Source organism: Neopsephotus bourkii, unplaced genomic scaffold (assembly GCF_033783945.1).
Source record: "Neopsephotus bourkii isolate Nb327-2 ecotype Australia unplaced genomic scaffold, CSIRO-AGI_Nbou_v1 NB_479, whole genome shotgun sequence".
Lineage (NCBI taxonomy): Eukaryota > Metazoa > Chordata > Aves > Psittaciformes > Psittacidae > Neopsephotus > Neopsephotus bourkii.
The window spans coordinates 1,233,053-1,249,577 of record NW_026900980.1 but is presented as its reverse complement, the minus strand read 5'-3'; the positions used below and the strand labels follow the sequence as shown (position 1 = coordinate 1,249,577).

At 39.5% G+C, this 16,525-nt stretch overlaps 1 protein-coding gene across 1 annotated transcript in view; it reads left to right on the top strand.

The window, feature by feature from the left end:
- The window catches only part of COL1A2 (collagen type I alpha 2 chain), a 38,609-nt gene extending 22,463 nt beyond the window's left edge, over nucleotides 1-16,146 (top strand). The window contains exons 30-52 of the mRNA XM_061350076.1: nucleotides 749-793; nucleotides 1,860-1,958; nucleotides 2,649-2,756; nucleotides 4,077-4,130; nucleotides 4,473-4,526; nucleotides 5,092-5,145; nucleotides 5,254-5,307; nucleotides 5,400-5,507; nucleotides 6,474-6,527; nucleotides 6,622-6,675; nucleotides 6,820-6,981; nucleotides 8,294-8,401; nucleotides 8,818-8,925; nucleotides 10,581-10,634; nucleotides 10,737-10,844; nucleotides 11,040-11,093; nucleotides 11,432-11,539; nucleotides 12,165-12,218; nucleotides 12,353-12,460; nucleotides 12,911-13,157; nucleotides 13,583-13,773; nucleotides 14,886-15,128; nucleotides 15,722-16,146. Of these exons, the coding sequence (XP_061206060.1) occupies nucleotides 749-793; nucleotides 1,860-1,958; nucleotides 2,649-2,756; nucleotides 4,077-4,130; nucleotides 4,473-4,526; nucleotides 5,092-5,145; nucleotides 5,254-5,307; nucleotides 5,400-5,507; nucleotides 6,474-6,527; nucleotides 6,622-6,675; nucleotides 6,820-6,981; nucleotides 8,294-8,401; nucleotides 8,818-8,925; nucleotides 10,581-10,634; nucleotides 10,737-10,844; nucleotides 11,040-11,093; nucleotides 11,432-11,539; nucleotides 12,165-12,218; nucleotides 12,353-12,460; nucleotides 12,911-13,157; nucleotides 13,583-13,773; nucleotides 14,886-15,128; nucleotides 15,722-15,868 (2,376 nt within the window). The 3' untranslated portion in view covers nucleotides 15,869-16,146. The remainder of the gene's footprint in view (nucleotides 1-748; nucleotides 794-1,859; nucleotides 1,959-2,648; nucleotides 2,757-4,076; nucleotides 4,131-4,472; nucleotides 4,527-5,091; nucleotides 5,146-5,253; nucleotides 5,308-5,399; nucleotides 5,508-6,473; nucleotides 6,528-6,621; nucleotides 6,676-6,819; nucleotides 6,982-8,293; nucleotides 8,402-8,817; nucleotides 8,926-10,580; nucleotides 10,635-10,736; nucleotides 10,845-11,039; nucleotides 11,094-11,431; nucleotides 11,540-12,164; nucleotides 12,219-12,352; nucleotides 12,461-12,910; nucleotides 13,158-13,582; nucleotides 13,774-14,885; nucleotides 15,129-15,721) is intronic.
- Nucleotides 16,147-16,525: the final 379 nt, after the last annotated feature.

Genomic DNA, 16,525 nt, shown 5'->3' with positions numbered 1-16,525 from the left:
TGCATATGTGCCTGTTGTATCCATTTGCCAAAGCTAAGCAATCCATGTTGCATGCAAAATTTAATACTCCCTTTTGTTAAAGCTAGCCAGAAATGATTAAGGTCCATTGGAATTTGCAACATACTTTTTTCAAAGTTCTGGTATGAAACTGAGCAAAGCCGGTCCTTTGCTTTTCAGGTCTAAAACATGCCTCCTTCTCTGAAAGGGAAGGTAGTACATGAAAAATGTTTTACTTCAAATTTCTTTTGAAATCCTCAAGGTTCAATTTAACTGTGTCACTCCAGTCATATGCTTTTGCACCTCAGTTGATTTCAGTGAATTGACAATGGTGTACAACTGAGGTAGTTCTGTGGCAAGTTAGGCTCAAGGTTCTGCTCAGAGTGTGTGATGTAATCTGCAAATTGTGAATCCTATGTGTCATAACCACCTTTAACCTTTATAGTTAGATCTCTCTATGTCCCTGTAGAAGAGTTTACATTGCATGAACCTGAAAAATGAGCTTGAAATTTAATAGCTAACTCTTTCTTCAGATGATAAATTATTATCTCATGTGTGCTTTGGAATATTGTGCAGCTATATGAAAGGTTTTTATTTCTGTATCTAAATGACTGGGTTTAGTCAGAAGATTTTTCAATATGCTACTGCAATTTGAGAAGTATTTCTGTTTACTGCTAGGAAACAAAGCACAATTTAAGCTGATAAGTTTGCTTTAGAAATAAGTTTTATCAGTATGTCTGCTCTCTTATAGGGTCTTCATGGTGAATTTGGTGTCCCTGGTCCTGCTGGCCCAAGAGTGAGTAACTCATTTAAAATCTAGTACAGACTTTCTTAATGTGTTCTATGATAATAGTAGCTATGTACTTTCCCATGTTTCTGAAGATAAACAAATATGCCAACCCTTCTTCCTGATAAGAGCTTCCACCTTTGTGATAATCTGCATATTTCATGATCATTTCTCCCTTTTCTGCCTCTCTCATTAACAGAATGTATGTAAAAATAATTGAAAGATCTATTAATTGGGGAGCATCACTACATTTTAAATTAGCCTTCTGCATCATTGGTGCTTTCTAGCAGTGTGCTATCCCTTTTTGAGTTAGTTCTTTGACTACATTTTAGATTCTCAAACAAATTCCCAGATTCTTCATCATAACTAAAAATATGCATTATGCCTTAGCAGATTATTCACTGTTGTCCAGCTTTATCACACTGGGATAATCTGGTATGTCTTTAGTTAAGGAAGAAAATTAACTCTATCCTAGCCCAAACAAGGACAGCTAAACTGATATTTCTGTCTTTGATAGATCCATTGTGCTTTTAAGCCCATTTCTGGCTACTTCCTGTGTCTACAGATGGCCTCTGTTTCAGAATTTGTCCTTATACCTGTTATAATATACAGGTCACATTAGCAGGCTTTAGCTGTCACCTTTATTCTCCAATATCCATCAGGCATTTGCCACTGTAAAAATAATTATTTGCCAATTACTATGGCTCTAATTTCACTAAAATCTGTTATCTGCCTTCTAACTGGTATCAGAAGCTCCATTTGACAATAGAATGCAAGACAGTGTTACTAGAATGAGCACAGCAGCCAAAATCCATGTTCAGGAAGTACTTGTACTTTAATTGTCAGGTGTTATCATCCTGCAAGACTTTAATTCTTCACTTTGCTATGTTTGTGTCAAAAGCTAGAGCCAGTTCTCATAACCAGTTCAGTTATTATCTGCACAATTCTAATACAGTTCTTAATGGTTTGTTCAAATAAAAATGCATTCCATTGTTATTGCTACTAGTCAATGCTTTTAAACCTCTAAGCCTCAGAACAGTTCAAGGCAGAACTCAAATTAGACTGTCTCCTGCAGGGTGAACGTGGTCCTCCTGGTGAAAGTGGTGCTGTTGGTCCTGCGGGTCCCATTGGAAGCCGTGGTCCAGCTGGCCCACCAGGCCCTGATGGTAACAAGGTATGCCTTTTCCAGCTGCCATTGCCTTATTATTGAATTCCTAAGAGCATAAATGATTACTGGTAATCAGTAGCTACCTATATACCATAGCTCCTGGGTTGTTTCTTCAAGTGGTAAAGCCCCATCCCAGCTAATCCACACTAGTACTAAAGGTTCTTATGCTTAACACTGTAGATGGTAGAAGGGGAATTCCAATTTGGACTCAGTTTGAATACAGCTTGTCAGCTGGGTGTACTATTCTGTTTTGAGATAGGGTCCGAGATTTTGGCAAAAATTCGTGCTGACTTCTGTGTGTATCCACCTCTACTTATACACAGGAAGTTCTTGTGTCTTGTAAGCAATATTTCCCAAATAATATTAGCTCAATAATGAGCAGTCATCTAACAAAATAACATTGGCTGATGCTAGGTGAATTAGTCTTAGTTTTCAAGATTTTCATGGGTAGTCCTACAGAAGTTTGGTTTGGATTATGGGACACCCTAAAACCTCAGGAGCCCACAGAATCAGAGAGAGTGTTCACGCATAGCATCTTCATCAGCTGAGAAAATAAGTACAATAGCTTAAGACAAAATACTGCTTCTCTCACTGTTTACAGGCAAGCAGAATGATGAGCAAAGTAGTAATCACAGAATTTTGTTCCAAATTATGTGGATGATTTGACTGATTTACATAATATGCTGTTGCTGCTAGGGTGAGCCTGGCAATGTTGGTGCTGCTGGTGGTCCTGGTCCTGCTGGCCCTGGTGGAATCCCTGGAGAGAGAGGTGTTGCTGGTGTTCCAGGAGGCAAGGGTGAAAAGGTAAAGTGGACAACCTGATTTGTTACTGCAGGCACAGGTTTGGGAGATGCTTGAATTTCATTAACTTAAAAACCCTGCAGGTTACCCCAATGCAACTTTTATTTACTGTGAAATTGTATTACTTAGTACTCGGTAAGTAGAGGGTTTGTTGGTCTAACAGACTGACAGTCTTTTCTAAGATTGTATTTTGATCTTTGCTCAGCATTTGGAGTTGGTTTAAGTGGCAGCTAGTTCTTTACAGGACTGGTTAACAATGAGCTTATCTTTATCAAAGAAATGCTAAAGCTGTCTTTGAGTGCAGGCTTTATAGTAGGCATGGGCCTGCTGATCACGAAGGACTGAGTCTCTGATCAGATCTGTGACTGCACTAGGTGCAGTGACTATGATACAAGTAAACAAGTATAAAACATGAATATGAAACAAGTAAATGCAAGTTACAAAATTTTGATTATTATATCAGTTTTCTATCATTTTAGTCAATGTAAACCCTTATATAAAGCTGTGAAGTCTGTTTGCAAGTCCTGTTGCCACCTCTGCTTAATCCATTATCTATAAAATTGATTTTTGTCTTGGTATGTACATCTCACCCCATATTCTCTTCTGCTCATTGTTTAAACTGAGATTTCTAGAACTGCTTTATTTGTGTTGACTGAAAAAATCCATGGCATATATGGAGTTGTAAGGAAATTAAGATGAAAATTGCTTGCAACTTTTTATAAAACACTATTTTACTGACATGCAGATAAATGCAGAAGAGTAAGATGTGTTAAAAAAAGAGATAGAACAGAGTGCTGGTCTGATTTCTTGACACTAGTCATAGCCTGGATATAATTTTATGTGACCACTTGTATGACATCATTTTTAACAGTGGTTTTCCTGCTTCAAATAGAAAGTGTAACATGAATACTCAGAAGGATTTCTGCTTATGGTTATTTCTTGACCGAAAGAAAAGGGATTTTAAGAGGGAATTTACATTCATAATTTGGAACATGCATCATCTTGGTTTCGAGTGTTTCTTTTTATTACATTCAAAATGCTTGCCACCTGGGGGAAACTAAGTAGGTTTCCCATGAAGGAAGCAGGCTTATAATTCTGGAAAGCAGGTCAGGCCGCTTTGTTTGCAAGTTCTCATTTTGCAAGTCAGTATATGCTCAGCAATAAGAATGAAACAGTGAAATCCATTCTCAAAAAAAACCCTAGCATGATAAGCATCTCATGTTATATGCAAGTGATACATGGGTACTCAACAAAACAGTTCAAGACTTCTTTCAGGCAAACTTTTGTGTTTTTTACTATAAGGCTGTCCTCTGTGTACTCTAGGGTCCCCCAGGTCTGAGAGGTGATACCGGTGCAACTGGAAGAGATGGTGCCCGTGTAAGTATCTTGGTTCTGCTTGAGTTTACCTTGCTACACCTCCAAACTTAAGTGACTGAAAGGGACGTTCAGGACTTCAATTTCCCATTGTATTGCATTTCTCTTTATATCTGCTCACTTTTGATACAATGCAATATGATTTTGTTTCTCCTTGTCCAGGGATGTTTGAATGTGGGGAAAGAGGGAGAAAAGTGATTACTTTTCATTAACACAGAGAAACGACAGTTGTTCACTGTGACATTGTCGTCAGCCCAGACAGCTAATTCTAAAGGCAGTCAGCAAAGCAACACAAAATTATAATTACATGTTGTTAGACATGGTGTCCTGTCTCTTGATCTATAGGGTCTCCCTGGCGCTATTGGTGCTCCTGGACCTGCTGGTGGTGCTGGTGAACGGGTAAGTCTACTCTTCAAATGAAAAAGTATCTTGTCTTTATGCAGTCTATCCACACATGTATATTTAAGATGAGAAGTTCCAGAAAAGTAATTCCATCTTTTTAGCATGCAGGCATTCTACAAGCTTTTCAGATTTTGGATGCAAGAATTATTGGGACTGTAGAATTATTCAGTGAAGTTTGCCACCTGAAAAGACAGGGTTATCTGAAAGGGCAGGGAAGGGGGGCACATCTATGTGGGAGTAGGTCATATGGGGAGAAGATGCTGATTTAGGTTTTGTCTGAATCCCTCCCAATTGAGGCTAATTTGCACAGTCCTTAAACTGCGAGAAGTAGTTTTGATACGGTTACGTACAACCACACATTAGCTCAGAATGATTCTTCATTCTGTCCAAGTATCATTAGAAATTATTAATACAGGGTGGGTCAAATCAGAAGCATCTTCAGTAACATCCTCTCCATTAGGAGAAACTTGCTATATGTGTCTGTACCACAAGACCACTACTGTCCTGACTGCAGTGAGGACTTCTTCCACAGTGTCATAATATTTTCTTCCATCTCTTTTAGGGTGAAGGAGGTCCTGCTGGTCCAGCTGGTCCTGCTGGTGCCCGTGGTATCCCTGTAAGTCACAGTTCCTACAGCTATTCCTGTGTCAAAGACATGGTGTTCAGAAAAATGCCTTTTTAAAGCCCTTTCCAACCAGTCCTCTCATCATTGTCCTCTCTTTAGGGTGAACGTGGTGAGCCTGGTCCCGTAGGACCTAATGGATTTGCTGGACCTCCTGTGAGTATTGTTTGCACTTTACTCTTACTGATGCCAGGCCATTCCTCTATTTCCTCTGCAACTTCTCATTCTGTGTGTTATTCTGCCCATAGGGTGCAGCTGGTCAGCCTGGTGCTAAAGGCGAGCGTGGGCCTAAAGGACCTAAGGGTGAAACCGGACCAACAGGTGCTATTGGCCCAATTGGTGCCTCTGGACCACCAGTAAGTGAACTGTGTCTTTATGAAATGCATAGTTCTTAACTGTGCTATGCAAGCAATATGCTAGCCTGAAGGCCTTGAATTTTGAAAAGGTAATTAAAAGAAACAAAAACTGGTCTGTGAGGAAAGTCAACATGCTGACTTTTACACATTGTATAAACTTTGTCAGTCTATTTGTGTGGGCCCAGATCATGAGTCAGGAACTGAAATGAAGAGAAAAATAGTTATTTTCAACTTGCCCTGAAGATCAGCAAAATCCGTCTGTCTTGGACCATTCAGGGGATGGTTGTGGGTGAATTTTGAGCTGAGGATGTTGATACCTTCCTCTCAAAGACATGACATGCTGTCACAGTCTGATTTTCAGACCCAGTCATCCTCAAATATATGTGCAGATTTTTCTGTGCACCCACTTGCACACAGGCTCTTCATGTGCTAACACCTTTGTAGAACAAAGCTTCTACTTCATATGCATGCAGCTTGTTACTGGGGAGCTAGTTGAAATGATGCAGAAAGTCAGGCACTGGTATTTCAAATAGTTCAAATTGTTTCAGGATAACATGGCTTGGGGTTCTTATTGTATGATTCCCATAGAGGGTAAAAGCCCTTGCACTACATGGCTGTATTAGTCCTGCAGTGCAGAGGACTTGCTGCTCTTTGCCTTCCTATGTCTTTTGCATTTTGACTTTCAGACTTATTTAGATATATGTAACATCTGCAAGGCAAATTCACTTGAATCATAAATGCCTTATGCAGCTTTTGTCAGACATTAGAATACTGATACAAAATGTCAGTGAGAATTTACTACAGTAATATCAGGACAGGAATTGTGGTTTTGGTCCCCGTCCTCCTGTTAAAGTAAAATGCAAAATTACCTTTAACTTTCATGAGAGTGAGTCTGAGCCCTTATTCTAAATAGGTGACATTAACACTAGGCCTGGTTCATCTGTCTTTCCAATCCTTCATACATAGGGTCCCGCTGGAGCTGCTGGTCCTGCTGGCCCTCGTGGTGATGCTGGTCCTCCTGTAAGTATTCAGGCTTTTGTCACGGATTATTGTTGCTTTTCATGAGGTCATTGTTTCCTTTAAACCAAATCTTCCTTTTAACTGTTATTTTTAGGGTATGACTGGTTTCCCTGGTGCTGCTGGAAGAGTTGGTCCTCCTGGCCCTGCTGTAAGTAACTGATAAAGATGTTCTAACAGGAGATAAGTCACAAGTTGCATGGTTAGGGATAATATGATAATAAACATAAAAAAATTGTTCTCCCCAGTTAATGGGTCTATATTGTAGTGATATCATATCCATGCTCAATCCTAGGGCATCACTGGTCCTCCTGGTCCTCCTGGCCCAGCTGGCAAAGATGGTGCTAGAGGTCTACGTGGTGATGTTGGTCCAGTCGGCCGTACTGGTGAACAAGGTATTGCTGGCCCGCCTGGTTTTGCTGGTGAGAAAGGTCCATCTGGAGAGGCTGGTGCTGCTGTAAGTTGCTGAGTATCACACCTTGTTAAAAATGTGTCTCCTCTTATAAGTGTTATGGTTTCTAAGGTGCTTCTGGTATTCATGAGTTCTCTTTTATCCACAAATGTAGCAAAGCTTTTAAATAGAAGCTCCACTTGATGCTCAAAAAATTGTTTATAGACATGTTTGACAAACATGCCATAAAAAATGAACCTGATCTATGGGTCAGGTTTTAATCTGTTGCATCTTTCCCAGCAAGTAGCCCAAATGAAAGCATCAAGGCTAACTACAGAAGAAATTACTACTTAGACTGTGAAAGGGAAGCAGAATCTCCAGCTCTGAATTTAGCAAAACAAAAAACATGTGAACATTCATTTAGAGCAGTCTCAAGTCATTCCTTCATCAGAAGCTTTAATTTGTGGAAATCACAAAGTTAAAGTTGTCTGGCCCCAGTTTTCTGGCTTATAATCATGCAAATAATTAATTAGTTTGCACATCCAGAAGTGCTGGCATTTGAAAAGTCAGACACATTCCTGTTTTACGGAAGTATGGACTTGTGTGAATTACCACTCTATTAATTCCAAATAAAAAAAAATAGAAAGTTCCTGTGGGATCTGCAGAAGTTACAGCTAAGAATGAACTCTTCAGTGTCATTGTCATACACAGATGTTAAAATACTGTAGGTGACAACTGAAAATTTGCCCTTGAATATCCAGCATAAAGTAATTCACTTTCTATTTTTTGACACTCTAATTCAGTTTGAATTATGAAAACTTACAGTCAATAGGTCTGAAAGTTAGGATAATAATTTAGGGCAATCTGTTAGGCTGCTTACTCGACCTGATTACATTTGGCACTCAAATTGCAAGGAAAAGAAAAAAGTCACTTAAACTTTACTTTTCAAATTGTCATTAGGGAGCTCTAAGGGTTGTTTGGAGATGTCAGATACCAGCTAGATATCTTATAAGGCTGCCTCATGATCAGTCTCAGATAATCAGTCTCTATGAGATTCCCTCACATAGTCATCTTCTCTTGCTGAATATTCCAATTTTCATGCATTGCCCCTTGTTACTGAATGGGAAAGGAAAACCCATGTGTACAGTTTTGTTCAGAAACAGTGTTTCCACTGGAAATAGTTGTGAGGGAGGAAGAACCACCATTACCTTGTTACAGACCTTTAGCCTTGGAGTTTAAAGTCTTATGGCTTGGTATCAACTTCTTCCATGCAGGAACTATCACTGACACATATTGAGAGTCTTGGAAATAAGAAATATGCAGAGTAATAAAAATTTTTTTTTCTATTAACATAAATAATATTCTTTTCATGTCATAGGGTCCTCCTGGTACCCCAGGTCCTCAGGGTATTCTTGGTGCTCCTGGTATCCTTGGTCTGCCAGGCTCTCGAGGAGAACGTGGTCTTCCAGGCATCGCTGGAGCAGCAGTGAGTATACGACTAGTTAACTGCTTTAAACAGATATGTGTGAAGATAAAAGTTGAGGTGTCCTCTTATGGGACGCCAGAGAAAAGGAAATGTAGATTCTGCTGTTTCCATTGCTGCTGCAGACAGAGGATATGTACTTAATAAGGCAGTGGAAGAAATTATTGCTTGCTGAAGACAGACAAGATTTGTGTCAGCAGATAAGCATATGTTTGAATGGCATCAGAGGTTTCTGAAAGAAAAGGTAGAAAATTGAGAAAGAAGATAATATTTGGTGTAGTTAGGTGTCTTGTATCCTGGTTCTTTTTCACTTCAGAATTGATTGCAGATAAATGTTTCTCTTAGAGGCCAAAAGTTCTGTAAGACTGATTTGTGCTGTGTTACACTGTCACATTTTTTTTCCACTGTTTTTGTATTAGGGTGAACCTGGTCCCCTGGGTGTTTCTGGTCCTCCTGGAGCTCGTGGTCCCTCTGGTCCTGTGGGTTCTCCTGGTCCAAATGGCGCTCCTGGTGAAGCTGGTCGTGATGTAAGCAATGTCTTATTTCCTTTTCAGGATTGCTTTTGTTTTATTCTGAGCCAAAGACAAATACACACTAAAAATGGATGCAACTGAAGGTTGTTCTGCTAGCAAACCTGTACCTTGTGGTGTCTTCAAGGAAAGTTATAGCAGGATTATTACAGAGATGGGTTCCCCTCCTTGTCCTCAGCTACCAGAAAAATTCTTCAAGGAACAAATTGTGTCTGAAATACTTCCTGGAGTCACTATCAGAATCTTTTGAATTTTTGCTTAATTGCCAATAAGGATGGAGTGGGGGAAAGATTAACTCATTGTTGGAGCTGGAGGAAAAAAAAGTACATCCTAGAGGGTGAGGTTTAGGCTATAGAGAATAATAATTCAGGAAAGCTTGTTTCTAGCAAATTTTCTTAAACATCATGTTAGATGCAACATACATGTCTTTCAGGTAAATATAAAAAATGTCACATTTACTCGAGGGATCTAGTGAATTGTGGTATTGAAAACAAAATGGTTTTTAATTTAAGGCCCACTCAAAGGGCAGATAAAGATTACACAAAATGTTTCAATTTGGTTACTGAATTTGTGCAACACTTACCACTGTTTTGGAGAGCTAACAAAACAGATGCTGTTTAACATTGTGGATGAGCTACACAGTGTTTCCCAATGTGCATTCCCTCACCACAGGATGTAAAGTATGTCTTCAGGCTAAAAACATGCCTCTGTGGCAGGCAGTGCTGAACTGCAGAGATCCTTGCAGGTTAAGACACAGTGGAAGACCTGTGTTCTGCTGAAGGGGGAATGTGGGAACACTGGAGCGAAACAAATTGCTCCATCTAATGCCCTGCCTCATGGCTGACTACTTGGAGGACATGGCCCTCCCTGCTCTTAGCTGTTCATAGAGCAGGAAATAAATTTATCTATCCGATTGAACCATACAAGTAGTTCACCTTGAATAAGGGCATCCAAATAGTGGTTATACATGACTTGACACACTGTCTTGTCTCCTGTTAGGATAACTGTATCAGGCTTTCTCTGAGCCTTATCAAGGAAGCCTATTTGATAACCTGAAGCACTCCTGATGGAGGACTCCTGCAAGTCCTGGGACTTACAGGATTTCAAAGATCAGAAATAGTAATTAAAAAGAAACAAACTTTCTGTTCTGTGGGAATTTTCTGGAGGAAGACGTTTGATAGTGTACACAGTGAAATGGTTGAAGTGAAATTAACATTCACAAAGGATGCCATTTAAGTTTGTGAAGTACCACAACAAAGTAGTTTGGCTGTGACTACTGTTTAAATCCTTTTCTCACCAGTGGCATTTTTCACCTAAAAAGTATGTCTCAGTTTTACAAGAGTGCAAGCTAGATGAAGATCATTATTGTCCTGACCTTTTCTTTTAGAGAAATATAGCAAAAGACAGTAATTTTCTTCTGTACTAAACTTGTAAAACCTGAGATACTTGAATACATCATATTTTTCTAAGAACATTAATATTATTTAAGGGATTTGAGACTGGTATCTATAAGGGGGAGCTGGCTATCTTCAAGATTTATGCTATCCCACCTCAATATCATCTTACTCTCACTGGGACAGTTAGACTGACACACAGTTCTCTGTGAGATGAAGGTTGATTGACTTCAGTATTTTTTCATGGTATTTTAATAGGGCAACCCTGGAAGCGATGGTCCTCCAGGCCGTGATGGTGCTCCTGGTTTCAAGGTAACTTGGTCTTTTCTTTATTTGATAATCACGGAAGAAATATTCCAATGTGTCAATCAGTAGTAACACCCTGTCTCTCCTTTTCCATTCCTTTGTTCCCAGGGTGAGCGTGGTGCTGCTGGTAACCCTGGTCCCAGTGGCGCTGTGGGTGCTCCTGGTCCTCATGGCCAAGTTGGTCCTTCTGGAAAGCCTGGCAACCGTGGTGAACCTGTAAGTTGATGTGACCTTGTTTGGTTTTTTGATTGACCCAGGACTAACCGTTGTCTATCATATATATTATACACTATACATCAAACCTCTGCAATATGTGGGTAATTACTTTGCTTTCTGCAGAGATGTGTTTAGCATGGAACCTTTATTAGGTATAGTATAGAGCAGTGACATAATTCTCTATTTCTGTTTCAGGGTCCTGCTGGCGCTGTCGGTCCTGCTGGTGCTTTTGGTCCAAGAGGTCTTGCTGTAAGTCTGATTTCTAAATCCATTACCACACTGATGCAAGAAAACATGCTTTATTAATATGGACTCACAACTATGCTCAAGATATGGGCCCAAAAAGTAGTGCTTAAAGGAGCTGTAAATATTTACAGACCTAGAATCTCAATCAGCATTCATTTATGGGACTTTTCCCAAAGCTTTTGGGATTGACACTCTTCCTGGGTGTGTTAACAGGCTGTACATATATGTATGAGGGGAAGCCCTAGGCATAACATTGAACGCTCATCCTTAATCCTTGCTTTGACAGTAATATGTGCTTGAAGCCTCTGTTTTATTCCTCTGACACCTATATTTTTTCCTAGGGCCCACAAGGTCCACGTGGTGAGAAAGGTGAACCTGGTGATAAGGGGCATAGAGGTCTGCCTGGCTTGAAGGGACACAATGGATTGCAGGGTCTTCCTGGTCTTGCTGTAAGTAAATGCTTTTAAAGATTTTTAATATAAAGAGAAAAAAAAAAGTAAATATGCACAACCCAGCAGTTTGATACCGCTTACTCCACTCAGCATCATGTTTCGAAGGCCGTAAGATTCCCTTTAAACCCTCTTTCATATGAAATTTTGATATTGCCATTGATAGTCTGATTTACCATCCATTAGTTGCCCTGAAGATCAACTACATTTGGCTAGCACAGAATTCAAAAAGCCCTGCCTTTCTTTTAATATTATTTCTTATTTTGCCAGAAATTGTAAAGCCTGTGCATCACAGAGAAGTAATTTGTAGATTTTCTTCCCCTTAAATTCTGGTATCTCCTTTAGGAATTCTGACTTCTGTTTTAAAGCTTTCTCTGAAAATCTGAAGAAACAGTACAAGGAGTTGTATACGTTATCACCTTAAATACCTCTTTATGTTCTCTCTCCTCCCCTCCCCAAACAGGCCTTTTATACCTCAACTCCACTATAATGCCATTAGCCCTAGATTCCCATTCTCTGACCACAAATACACATGCAAACTACAGCTCCTTCTTGAATCATGCAAAAACAAATGTGTGCCACTGCATTTTTTTTTTAATGACTATGCTTGTGTCTTTCCCAATAGGGCCAACATGGTGATCAAGGTCCTCCTGGTAACAATGGCCCAGCTGGCCCAAGGGTAGGTGAATTTAAGAGCATATTCAAATAACTCTCCCATTCCTTTTGTGCAGCTCTATATGTGCACTGCCATTTTTATGAAGCTCTATTTGTAGGGTTTTCTACTGCCATTAAACTGTTCAAGTTTCCTTTCAGGGTCCACCTGGTCCTTCTGGTCCTCCTGGTAAAGATGGTCGCAATGGTCTCCCTGGACCTATTGGCCCTGCTGGTGCACGTGGCTCTCATGGTAGCCAAGGTCCTGCTGTAAGTATAATGTATTTTTTATTGATTTAACACATTTATGTCACAGTTACAAGAAAATCACTTCAAAAGCTTAGCAGTTTAGGATAAGATGTGGGTTTATTTATTTAAAAACAAAATTATTACTAAAAATTAAAAAAACCCAAACAATCAAACCACCAAGTTCCAAATGTCTTGTTTTTTAGCATCAAACTTTTCCTTAATAGGCCTAAACCTTGTATGTTTGTTATGGCCAGAGAGCAAATACACAAATAAGATGTCGTAGTCCTACACTGTGCATCTTTCACTGCTTGAGCCCACTGTAGTCACCACGGGGCAAGTCCATATGTGCTCGGATTAGACCCTAATGGTCCTAGGAGTTAAGTAGGACTATTCAGGTGTGGAAGCATTTAATTGAGAGAAACATATGTCTGATAGAATGCTTCTTGGCTTTTGCTTTTAAAAAAAATTTAGGGTCCTCCTGGTCCTCCTGGTCCCCCTGGTCCTCCTGGTCCCAATGGTGGTGGATATGAGGTTGGCTTTGATGCAGAATACTACCGGGCTGATCAGCCTGCTCTCAGACCCAAGGATTATGAAGTTGATGCCACTCTGAAAACATTGAACAATCAAATTGAGACCCTGCTGACCCCAGAAGGCTCCAGAAAGAACCCAGCTCGCACCTGCCGTGACCTAAGGCTCAGCCACCCAGAATGGAGCAGCGGTATGTTCTTGCCAGATGTTTGTCCATTCTGGCTCAGGGAGTCCTTCCAGCTGACCAGCTCTCTTTGGTGAATGATATCCTTGGCCACCCAGTGAAAATACAAAATGACCCACAAAGAAGGTTTTCTTTGCCTCCACTGAAAATAGACACAAGGACATTCTGAAAAGCTCTTTATAGCTATTGTTGCATGATTATTGCAATATTTTTTCAAAATAATACAAAAATATTTAACCTGAGCTTTCAAATCCAGTTTCTTAGACATTAACAATCTGAAATATGCATTTATCCCAGTTATCACCTTAATATTGTATCTAGTTGTGATATTTGTGACCTCTCTGGATTACTATAGCAAACAAGTGAATATCAACTGAATGCAAACACTAAGCTGAGCAAACTATTGTTTGCATTTCTTTCCTCCATGGCAGGCTTCTACTGGATTGATCCTAACCAAGGCTGCTCTGCGGATGCCATTAGAGCATACTGTGACTTTGCCACTGGCGAGACTTGTATCCATGCCAACCCTGACAATATTCCTGCCAAGAACTGGTACATCAACAAGAATCCCAAGGACAAGAGACATGTATGGTTTGGTGAAACTATCAATGGTGGCAGCCAAGTAAGTGATGGATGGGAGGATGGTTGTTTCCTACAGTGCTGTCTGAAGAATTCCCAGTTCACTGACTCTCAGAAAGCAAACATATAAATTAAACTTTTAATATATAAACATATAAATATATAAACCTATAAATTAAACTTTTTTTATCCCAAGGGCGCAGAGTTCCAGTTCCGGTTTGGGTCACAGTTTGTTAAAAAGATTTCTCAGTATCTATTTTTTCCTTGTTGCCTGCAAATGATCAATTTGGCATGACTAATGGCTATTGCTATGGGAATCCTGGACTTGGAATATGGTACATTAGTATAAAGACAGCACAGAAACTGTCTGAAGAAGTAAGAAAAACCATTTTGCTTATTCTTTTAGTTGAGATTTTTTTTTATATATGACACTGTTCCTGAAAAGATAATTACATTACACATCACAGATCCTGAGTGTATGCCACCGTATCATACAGAATTGCCAGTGTAATTAAAAACAAGAAATACATTTACTTGCACATTAGATAAATTAGACACACCAGCCAATCGCAACTGAATAACTTCTTTAAAGCTAAAGAGATCTAATAACAGAATTCTTAAATTAAATTGAGTTGATCTTCTGATGAAATCAGTGTCCAAGATCTTTTGCAGAAGAACATAAGATTGATCTCACTGGCTCAAAAAATCTAGGGTCCTGTTTCTTACAGTGGCTAAAAGTAGATGCTGTACAAGAATACAAGAATGAAGCAAACTTTTGTAATACCCATAGACACTATTCTATTTGACTAGAAACAGAAATTCAGTTTTTTCTTGAGACAGGCATTGTCTGTACATCTATGGAAACGGTATTTTGTCTTCCTCGAACTTGTCTGATCTTATCTTTGAATGCACACAAACTGTTAACATCCTATCTTGGAACAGAGTTCTACAGTAATGTCCACTCATGTCTGGCTTTCAGCCTGTTCCTGCTAGTTTTACTTGATGCACTTTAGCTCTTGGAGTGGCAACAGACAAGCAATTGCAGACTTACATGATTATTTTTTGATGTTCCTAGAGCAGTTATCAAATACTTCCATTACAGACATCCACCGTTCCACAGCAGTACCACTGACTGGGTTCCTTTCTGTTTTTCAGTTTGAATATAATGATGAAGGAGTGACCTCAAAGGACATGGCCACACAACTTGCCTTCATGCGTCTGCTGGCCAACCATGCCTCCCAGAACATCACCTACCACTGCAAGAACAGCATTGCTTATATGGATGAGGAAACTGGCAACCTTAAAAAGGCTGTCATACTGCAGGGATCCAATGATGTTGAACTACGAGCTGAAGGCAACAGCAGATTCACTTTCAGTGTTCTTGAGGATGGCTGCTCTGTAAGTAACGTAGAAACCATGGGCACTATGATTGCCCACGCTTAAGCACATAGCTGGGGACAGAGTTGGGCTTTGATTTATTTGAATTAGAGCATCAGTCAGACCAGCAAAATCTTTACCCAGTGAAGATAAATAGCTCAAAAAACAGCTATGCCAGATAGTTAAAAAGTGGGAAGGACTGGGGTACAAACAACTCCTGCCTTGTGCTGTGCAGTGTGGCAAAAGAGAAAAGGCTTTTCAGAGAGACTAGACCCAAATTCTGTGTAAGCTGAAGATTGATAAGAAAATAGTGCACAAGCTGAAGGAGGGGCAGGATCTTTAAGTCTTGAAAAATTCAGGCAGGTTTTTCTGGGGATTTAACACTAACGGATAATATGGTAGTTCATGTAGACCATCACAAATCTGACTTCAGAAGATTAAAGTAAACATTTTCTCTGTAGCAGTGCTCTAAATACTTGGATATGGGTATCTAATTTGCAAAAAAATGGCAGCAAAACTAGTATGAAGTTCTTTTAGAAATTATCCATTCAGGTGAAGCAATTCTCAGTACTATGAACAATACAGTAACAATTGCAATGAATTTTCTCTTGCAGAGAAAGAACAACCAATGGGGCAAAACAATCATTGAATACAGAACAAATAAGCCATCCCGCTTGCCCATCCTTGACATTGCACCTTTGGATATTGGCGGCGCTGACCAAGAATTCGGTTTGGACATTGGCCCAGTCTGTTTCAAATGAATGAACTAAAATTAACTTAAAGCCTCTTCCAAATTATTCTCTTGTCATTTCTTTTTATAATGAAAGCTGACTCCTTCCATTTCTTCTGTTCATCTACTTGCTTAAACTCTGGGCGAAAGAGAAGGAGAAGAATTGATTGGAGCATTGTGCAATGAAATTTAATACAGCCCCAAAAGGACTTGGAAGTCTTTCAAGATTTAACACCTTGCTGTGGGAAATGTCAACCTTTGTAAATTAAAAAAAAAACCAAAATAAAAAAATCATGAAAGTTTGCACCACTTGTGGCCTTTGAATATCTTCCATGGAGGAAGTTTAAAACCATGACTTCCAAAGGTTTAAACTACCTCATATACTAAATCAAGTGTGATCTATATCTTTTGTAGGTACTTCTCCGTATGATCTGAGGTACTTTCAGTTCCACTCAAAATAGAGTGGTGCTAATTGTGTTATTACAGACTATCTTTCCAATACTTGAACTTTGATGGTGCTAGTAGCATTTGAAGTATCACTTCTCTGGTTTTTTTGAAGTCTGTCGCAAAGCTCAGAATGTCCTGTCTCACCCACAGCTTAAGCATGTGGATAATTTTTCCTCAACTTTGTCCTCTTCCTCCAAAATCAGGTGTTCCCATTTTTGAATCTCATTTCCATCTCTTACAA